The sequence below is a fragment of the Scylla paramamosain genome, chromosome 10 (assembly GCF_035594125.1).
Source record: "Scylla paramamosain isolate STU-SP2022 chromosome 10, ASM3559412v1, whole genome shotgun sequence".
In the NCBI taxonomy this organism is placed as follows: Eukaryota; Metazoa; Arthropoda; class Malacostraca; order Decapoda; family Portunidae; genus Scylla; species Scylla paramamosain.
Genome location: NC_087160.1, coordinates 27,906,932 through 27,916,931, shown reverse-complemented (window position 1 = coordinate 27,916,931; position 10,000 = coordinate 27,906,932). Strand labels below are relative to the sequence as shown.

At 39.7% G+C, this 10,000-nt stretch overlaps 1 protein-coding gene across 5 annotated transcripts in view; it reads left to right on the top strand.

The window, feature by feature from the left end:
• The first annotated feature begins 4,094 nt into the window (after positions 1-4,094).
• Positions 4,095-10,000, top strand: part of LOC135104476 (zinc finger protein OZF-like) — a 7,581-nt gene continuing 1,675 nt past the window's right edge. Inside the window, exons 1-2 of one of the 5 annotated variants that reach the window (XR_010270454.1) lie at positions 4,095-4,401; positions 6,274-6,308. Coding sequence is in view for 3 of the 5 variants with exons in the window: in XM_064011986.1 (XP_063868056.1) it covers positions 9,407-10,000 (594 nt within the window). In the remaining 2 variants the exon portion in view is untranslated. Of the gene's footprint in view, positions 4,402-6,247; positions 6,309-7,736; positions 7,937-9,335 lie in introns of those variants that run through there. The other 4 variants (XR_010270455.1, XM_064011986.1, XM_064011987.1 and 1 more) reach the window with 4 other exon arrangements.

Here is a 10,000-nt window from a genome sequence, read left to right as displayed (position 1 = left end):
CTCAGATGGCAATATTCCCATCAGGTTGAAATAAAGGAGGGAAAGATGAAAGAGCAAAGTTATTGGAGATGTTTTTGGCTAGGTGCCAGAAGACATGAGGGGAGTTAGATCTTGAAAGATTTTGACACTTTCTATTAATGCAGGGGTTTTTGACTGGTTGGAGAACAGATTTGGCATGGTTCTGGGCAAAAAAGTAAAGCGCATGAGATTCTGGTGATGGAAGGCTTAAGTACCTTTTGTGGGCCACCTCTCTCTCATGTATAGCACGAGAACAGGCTCTGTTAAACCAAGATTTGGAAGGTTTAGGTCGAGAAAAAGAGTGAGGAATGTACGCCTCCATGCCAGACACTATCACCTCTGTTATGCACTCGGCACACAGAGACTAGTCTTTGACACAGAAGCAGTAGTCATTCCAAGGAAAGTCAACAAAATACCTCCCCAGCTCCCCTCAACTAGCAGAGGCAAAACACCAGAGGCACCTCTGCTTAATGGGGATCCTGAGGGGGGGGATTGGAGCGGTAGGACAAGATACAGACATGAGATTGTGATCGGAGGAGCCCAACGGAGAAGACAGGGTAACAGCATAAGCAGAAGGATAAGAGGTTAGGAAAAGATCAAGAATGTTGGGCATATCTCCAAGGCAGTCAGGAATATGAGTAGGATGTTGCACCAATTGCTCTAGGTCGTGGAAAATAGCAAAGTTAACAGCTAGTTCACCAGGATTGTCTGTGAAGAGCGGGAAAGGAAAGCCAAAGCTGGTAGTGAGCAATGAAGTCTCCAAGAATAGAGATCTCCACAAAAGGGAAGAGTCAGAATGTACTCCACTTTAAAGGTTAAGTAGTCAAAGAATTTCTTATAGTCAGAGGAGTTAGGTGAGAGATATACAACACAAACAAATATGGTTTGAGAGTGACTCTGTAATCGTAGCCAGATGATGGGAAATTCGGAAGATTCAAGAGTGTGGGCACAATAGTAGGTTAAGTTGCTGCGTACAGTACATAGACGCAACATCCAGCTTTGGATTGCAAATGAGGATAGAGAAAATAGGAGGGGAACAGAAAAGGAGCAATTGTCAGTTGCCTCACACACCTGTGTTTCTGTGAGAAAAAGATGAGGTTTAGTAAAAGAGAGGTGGTGTTCAAGAGATTGAAAATTAGATCTAGGACCGCGAATGTTGCAGAAGTTGATGCAGAAAAAGTTGAGAAGGGGTGTCAAAGTACTTAGGGTCGAAACCAGAGCAATCCGACCTAGGGACATTTGTGGTCACCTCCCCAGATGGGGACTCCGAGGTTGCTGTAGGAGGCGCCATGATAATTTTGAATTTTGAGTGAAGGGTGTGTGTGTGTAATTAGCGGAGCTGATTCGGCAAAAACTTTCGCAAACCTCAAATTCCGCAATTACGGAAGGTCAATTTTTGTTTGCGGATTTGAGTTTGCGGCAAAATTCCCGCAAATTTACGGATTTGTGTTTGCAGAATTAGTTCCGCAAACATAAACTTACCCGCAAACCACGTGGTAAAGGAAGCACAAGCTTGTTTTGGGTTGCCAAAACTTGCCATACCTGAACTGTCAAGTTGGCAACTAAAAGCCTTTAGCTCAGGTCTAATATAGCCAACTTAGCACTTTTGACACTAAATCTATCGATTTCCATAATAATCTAGCGCCAAGCATTTACGTTTTTTATTCCATAACTAGAGCCCTTTTTGGTCCAATCTAACGCCATAGTTCAAAATGTTCACCTATTATTTAGCGCCTTTTTTTTTTTCCTTATGCTAGCGCCTTGTGAAATTTTTTGTCGGCAACTTTGCAGTACTGCTGCTGCCCACCAGGCACCTTCTTCAGTCCTCCACACCTCCAGCCAGTTTGCAGTGTCGACTTTGTTGCTATAGCGAGTGTTTCCGGTGCCTTAAGTAAGTTAACTTTTTGCATTTATATTATCAATTTAAATATTACTGTGACTCATTGAGTGTCCTGAATTAATAATTTAACTTATTCAATGCCTTTTCCACTGCGCAGGTGGGTAGCCCAGGCAGGGCACAACCTAGGTAACATGACATTAAAATAATAATGAAAATGATAATGTTAATGATAACATTAAAATAAAATTAATCACCAGATTTATTTATTTATCTATATAATAATTGATTGACCTACCCTTTTAAGTTGTTTGAACCATGTTTTAATGTTTTTGTCGTAAAAAAGAAAAAGATATTAAGGAATGGTTTGCGGGTTGCGGATTTGTGGTTGTGGAAGGTAGGTTGTGGGTTTGCTGATTTGTGGTTTGCGGAAGTGATTTTTGGTTTGCGGTACCCAGCACTGGTAATTAGGTGCATGTAATTTTGTGAAGGAATAGTTGTCTTTAGAGAGCAGGCTGTGACTGCCCCCTTGGGTTGTGAGACACAAAGGGAAACGTACAATGAGGTTTAATGAAAAGTTCACAGCACCTCATGATCCACTGCTTAGACCTCACTGGGACTAATTATTGTTCGGCAGGTGTCTACTGCCTCCTCCAAATGGAAAGAGTGAGTTATAAAAATCTGAAAGATCCAAAATTTACAAGGGAAAAGGGATTAAAGAGTGAAGACACTAACTTGTTCCTGTAAAAGTAAGCTGGACAGAGTAATCTTAGCAATGGAGGAGGAAGAGCAAGAACAGGTAAGGAGTACGCGAGTAAAAAGGGAAGTGAAGACACTGGTCCACTAGAGTTACGTTATTGTTACTGCCAGAGAGAGAGAGAGAGAGAGAGAGCGCACTGAGGATGGCAGCGGATGGGATGGGAAGATATTTTGCTGACCTGATAAAGTTAGCCTCGGCCGGTCTAATGGAGGTCAGATAAGGACTTCAAAGACTCCACACAAGAAACATGTGTAGTGGCGGCTCGTGACTGTTACTGATGGGGGGGCTGTCTCACATTCAGACAAATAAAATCTTAAATATTGGATATATTATTATTTGTACGTGGTGTACGATATGTTTTCCCGGCGGCAAGCCAAGCACTGCTTGTCGCCAAGAGTGTATCCTCAGTTCCGGGCAGAGCCCAATAAAGGAGAGATGTGTGTCCCTGTGTCTCGCTCCCCTGCCTAGCTATCTTACATTAAATACTTTTATTGTTATTGTTTAACATACCATTGATTGATAGATTATAAAGATAGATAGATAATTATTTAATTCTTTAGGTTCTTTCAATGCAGAAACCGTCTTTGCTTCTTGTGCCATTTTGCAAAATACTGCTAGGTCTACCTGGAAAAAGAAAAAAAATACTATTTTATACGATGTTTCTGTGATTTTACACCATCTATGATAATCAAGATTGAACACAAGCCATCAGTGATCAATAATATTTTAAAATCATCCCTGACAAATTGAAAAACACGATCGAAAATAAGACCGACACAAGAACACTCACCTAGCCACAACAACGGCGGAGACAAGACTGCGCTGGACGCAGTCCACACGCCATTCCGCCCACATCCAGCAGTGACTGTACGACCTTCAAGCCATCAAAGTCAATGATAAAAAAAACATGACATCAAGAGTGTTATATTCCTCCAATGAAGAGAGTGCCGGGGCTGCTGACGACGTGCCGGATGTATATATAGAAGAACAAGACCAGTAATCTACATAGTAAGTAAACAACTTAATGAAGTGTCCTGTAGTTTTTCTCCAATTATTAATGATATGTATTTAGGAAAGTGTTTTGTTTGTTAAGGGCATTGGTTTTTTTTTCATCTCTCTCTCTCTCTCTCTCTCTCTCTCTCTCTCTCTCTCTCTCTCTCTCTCTCTCTCTCTCTCTCTCTCTTATATATATATATATATATATATATATATATATATATATATATATATATATATATATATATATATATATATATATATATATATATATATATATATATATATATATATATATATATATATATAACCAAAATTCTGCTGTATTTGGAAAGTGGCAGTTTTGTATAATATTTTGAATAATTACATATGTACGACAATTTTACCAGAAGTACAATAATTTCAACCTGTGTAGTACGATAACATGGCCAAAACAATCTGGCAACGCTGGACTCACGGGCAAAGGAATAGTGCTGAGAGAGCAAGGGGCGTTGGTGGTGGTGGTGGTGATACTGGGGAGGCAGGGATTGGTGTTAACATTGCTTTGGTGGGCACTGGCCAGTCTTGCCACACACTCTCCTAATAGTGATCAGTGCATATTCCTGGCGGTGGTGGTGGTGTGATTACATTGTTTTGGCAGGGGCGCTGGGGAAGGAGGGATTGGTGTTACATTGTTTTAGTCAGCACTGGCCAGTCTTGCCACACACTCTCCTAATAGCGATCAGTGTTTGCATATTCCCGGCAGCTTCTTCCTCCATCAAGCAGCACCAGAGAGACACAGCTACTTAAGGTGAGTACAGTGTTGGCAGGCTCCTCCTGTCAGCCTTACCGCCCTCACCGTAACACACTCCTCCCGCGGACTTCCTGTCTGTTTATTCGTTATTTGGGTGTTTTTGAGGTTATTTATTATTTGTTTAGGGTTTCCTCGCATCTGAGTCTGAAAATTTAGCTAAATATTGAAGGGAGATCTATGTAAACAAACAGATAGAGGTAGGGCGTCCTTATTATGAGCTTTTATCCGCTTCATATCTTATTTATTGTAAGCCTAACACGTCACAAAGTGGATCCACATGACTAGGCTTTCATATCCGCTAGCTAGATATATCCGCCATTACCTCATTTAGTTACGATGGAAGAATAACAGGCAAAATAGCTGCCGTTCTCTCCATTGCCAAGGGCCGCCATGATGGCTGGCTGCCTGTTTCAACCTGTGCCAACCTGTTGGTTCCAGTATTTTTTTGGTAATTTTCTTAACTTCTTTATTCTGCTCGTATAGCATGTTTTTATGGTTTATAAAAAATAATTATTTGCTTTAGAAGTGTTTTCGTTGCTTGTGTTGAGTTGTTTTCAATTTTGTGTTGCTTTACGAAAATGTTGGGTATTTCTTTGGCAGTATTTTGACAAACATTTTTTTTTTTATTTCACGCTCTACTTACGTCTTTTGTGTTTCTAAAAATCGCTTATGATTTTTAAAGTGTTTTTTTTTTCGTTCCTGTTGAGAGAAATAAGTGGACGTTAAAAATGGTTTATGGTCCTGTTAAAAGTTGTGATTACAACACTTTGTCTCTATATCAGCTTGTAACTAACTTTTCATTGCTTGAAAAAATAGTTCATATGTTTTAAAGTGTTTTATCTTGTTGTTGAGTCAAAATGGGTGGACTTTTCAGTGGTTTTTAATCGTGTTTAGGTTCCAACACTTGTTTTTTACACAATTTCGGTTTTATTTGTTTACTTCTTGTTCCAGGTAACTTTTGATGGTGTAAGATGATAGTTCAGATTTTTACATTTTTTTTTTTTTTTTTACGTTCCTGAAAATTCAAATGTTGTGGACTTTTCAATGATTTAAATGGTGCCGAATATTTCAACATTTTTTTCCATAATTCATTTGGATATTTTTTAAATACTACTCAGGCTGGAGCTGTTATAATATTGTGAATATTAGTTAAAGTATTTGTCAAGTCAGAATATATAAGGCATTCGAGCCTAGCTCCATTTTTTCGAGGGGTCAATTTCAAAATGAAATCCGTTACGGTACGTAAAATAGCCGTGACGTCACTGCCGCCATCATGGACCCGGGACCTTGATCGGCTCCGCTGTCTCCTCGGTAATATTTATCGTACTTTGCAGTGTTTTCCTGGTGTTTCCACGTGTTTCTAAACTCAGACGTGTAGACAAGAGTAGAATGAGTAAGAAAATAAGAGAAATAGAGGAGGAAGAGGAAGGGAGAAGGAATGGAGGAGGTGATAAAACAGGAAAATGCCAAGAAAACAATATTTAGGTTAATTTTTCCTGCTGCCCTGTCTGTCTTTGTAGTATTTGTCTTCCGTGACAGTGCTTTCAGTGTGTTTAGGGGGTGTTGGAGTGTGTCTGGAGGTAATTAGGGGGGTGTGCACACACACACACACACTCTCTCTCTCTCTCTCTCTCTCTCTCTCTCTCTCTCTCTCTCTCTCTCTCTCTCTCTCTCTCTCTCTCTCTCTCTCTCTCTCTCTCTCTATATATATATATATATATATATATATATATATATATATATATATATATATATATATATATAAAACCTAAATTCTGTATTTGGAAAGTGGCAGTTTTGCATAATATTTGGAATAATTACATATGTACGATAATTTTACCAGAAGTACAATAATTTCAACCTGTGTAGTACGATAATATGGCCAAAACAATCTGGCAACGCTGGTGTGGACTGCGTCCAGCGGTCTTGTCTCGGCCGTTGTTGTGGCTAGGTGAACGTTCTTGCGTCGGTCTTATTTTCGATGGTGTTTTTCAATTTGTCAGGGATGATTTTAAAATATTATTGATCAGTGATAGCTTGTGCTCATTCTTGATTATCATAGATGGTGTAAAATCACAGAAACATCGTATAAAATAGTATTTTTTTTCGTTTCCCAGGTAGGCTTAGCTGTATTTTGCAAAATGGCACAAGAAGCAAAGACGGTTTCTGCATTGAAAGAACCTAAAGAATTAAATAATGATCTATCTATCTTTATAATCTATCAATCAATGGTATGTTAAACAATAACAATAAAAGTATTTAAGATTTTATTTGTCTGAATGTGAGACAGCCCCCCCTTCAGTAACAGTCACGAGCCGCCACTGCTACTACTACTACTACTACTTTATAAACATTCTGTGACAGAATGTTTATAAAGTAGTAGTAGTAGTAGTAGTAATAGTAGTAGCAGCAGCAGTAGTAGTAGTAGTAGTAGGAGGAGGAGGAGGAGGAGGAGAGGGAGGAGGCGCTTACGTTATGTTATCTTATCTTAATAAGACTTCAAAGGGATCACCTAAAACAATCCACACCTTTCGGCTAAATAAACGCCTTCTAATCCCTTCCCCCTCCTCTCTCTCTCTCTCTCTCTCTGATTTTTCCTCCTCCCCTCCGCCTCCTCCTCTCCCTTCCTTTTCCTTCCTACTTCTTAACACTGTGAGAATATTCACGGAAAATTACATAGTGTGTGTGTGTGTGTGTGTGTGTGTGTGTGTGTGTGTGTGTGTGTGTGTTGTTGTTGTTGTTGTTGTTGTTGTTGTTGTTGTTGTTGTTGTTGTTGTTCCCACATAAACTTGTATATTCTGTGTCGCGTGCGTGTAACCCTGTCTGATGTAAAGAGTGGTGCCTGCGGTGACCATCGTGTCACGAGATAACTGTCCCCTGTTCTATAGTTATGAAATATATGCCTGTGTTGTGCAAATAATTTTTGCATGCCCTTCTTGCCCCGCACTCCACTATTACACCGAACCCTTTTCTTGCTTCTGCCTGCATAGTGGCGTCTGCGTAACGGAGTGAGTGCTGTACTGAGTACTCCGGTTAGAGTTGTTGCCTGGCGCGTATGCCATATGGCTGCGACCATGGGCTGCGACGAATTGACTGTGGGCGGCGGTGTAATAGGTGCTGGGTCCGCAACAATACCCGTAAATAAATAAACAAATAAATGTATGTGTATGTGTGTGTGTGTGTGTGTGTGTGTGTGTATTATATATATATATATATATATATATATATATATATATATATATATATATATATATATATATATATATATATATATATATATATATATATATATATATATATATATATATGAGCTTTACACAAGCCATCCCTAGAAACACTGCAGAAATTGATTTAGAGTAGACGAAGGAAGAAAACGTAAGGATTCTTCTTTGCGGCACTAAAACAGCAAGTTATGGACTCCGTATTTCCCTTGGCTGTTGCCTTGGCAGGCGTCAGTCACACAGACACCCCACCCACGGCCCACGCCTTGCAGTTGTGTCCACTAGATAATTACAGTGAGAGGGCAGTAACGGTAAATTCCTCCTCTCTCTCTCTCTCTCTCTCTCTCTCTCTCTCTCTCTCTCTCTCTCAGGCGGTGGTTTCCGAACTTTTCAGCTTGTTACTCGATCTAATATGCAACATTAAGCGTGTTACCGCTTTCACAAGGCGGTACACGTACATACCTGTCAGAGAAACCGACTGAGAGGCAGGCTCAGACATTCGGTGACATGTACTGGACACGTGATCAGGGTTGCTGAGTTACTGTCCTGTAATGTATTGTATCTGAATACGCCTGGCTTGTCACACACATATTTATTGTTTCCTAATGTTGTGTAGTAGTTTTTAATTTCTATTCAGTGTATCTTTATTACTTAATTATAATATATTTATTTTATATTTAAACATAGTAAGTTAACATTAATCTTAATGCCAGATACAATATTTTTATCTACAAAATTCTTAACTTTTTTTTGTCCTTTGTCGAGGCAATCCTTGTGTTTCCTCTCTCTCTCTCTCTCTCTCTCTCTCTCTCTCTCTCTCTCTCTCTCTCTCTCTCTCTCTTAATATTGAAGTAGCATTAATATTTTCACCTGAGGACAAGGCTAGGTTTGGTTTATATTCCTTCAGTTTATTAATTTCACAGCTGATCCCTTCATTGTGTAGATCACGACTGACTGACAGACTGACTGCCTGCAACAGGAAGTAACTGATACACTGCTGAGGAAATGACATAAGGTTAGGTTAGTTTCTGTTAACCCTTTCACTGTGATAGGCAACAATTCACACCACTAAGAGAAATGTTTGGAGTCTTTATTAGTATCTACAAGAAGGAAAAGCCATGAAAGAACGGGTTTTGCAATTCCTAGCCAATACAATGTTTCCTGATGGCTGTAAAAGAGGAAAGGATATCTCAAAGTGGTTAGTGATTAAAGAAAGTTGTGCCAAGCAACAGTGAAAGGCTTAACCTATACACTGCTGAGAAAATTATTGGGTTGTATTGCAATTTAGGTTTGGTTTTAGAGGTGCTTCTATTGTTGTTTAACCCAGTACGAACAGTATACTTATGATCATGCTCAAGTTGTAAATCACATCATTTGGAGAATTTCTGTTGATTATCCCATGTAATACAAATACCAATAAAAATGCACAAAAAAATTTTCAAAGTGTAGGTACTATTGAGAAAACTTTAACCTGGTATAAGCCTTAACAATGAAAACACTAAACTGTGTGTGTCAATATGGTATGGCACATGCTCACCTGTATCCTAGGTTAGGTTAGGTGAGAAATTTCACAGTTTTAAAAATATTGTGTATCTTATCTTTATATTTATTCATGGATGTCCATATGTGGCATATTGTGACTTCCAGATTAACTAGTCTCTAATGTCAATCCTCATTCAAATCATCACTTGCTGATTACCCACTCCACAGACCAGGCCAGAATCCAGGCCACTGCCCTGCTTGGCACCAACCATTCTGTCTGGCTTCCCTGAGGACAGACCATGGTGTGTACTGTGAGTGGTGATGGGGTGAAGGCTGTGAGGCTGGTCAGTAGCATGAGTGGCCAACAGCAGCAGCAGCAGCAGCAGCAGTCTGCCTCAGGTGTGGGGAGGCACAGGCATAGTGGCAAGAATCACCAGGAGGCAGGCAGCTCCAGCCACAGAGGAGAGAACAAGTTTGAGTGCCAGCTGTGTGGTAGAACTTATAAAGGTAGAAGTGGGCTTACTTACCACACCTTGACACACAGTAGTGTTAGGAATTATGAATGTCTTGAATGTGGAAAAAAATTTACTCTCAAGTCTTCCCTCAACACACACACCTTAACACACAGTGGTGTTAGGAATTATGAGTGTTTAGAGTGTGGAAAGAAATTTGTATGCAAGTCTTCCCTCAAGACACACATCCTGACACACAGTGGTGTTAGAAATTATGAATGTCTTGAATGTGGGAAGAAATTTACCCAAAAGGGTAGCCTCAGTACACACAGTCTGACACACAGTGGTGTTAAAAATTATGAGTGTCTAGAATGTGGGAAGAAATTTACCCAAAAGGCTAACCTCACCAAACACACCCTGACACATAGTGGTATTAGAAAT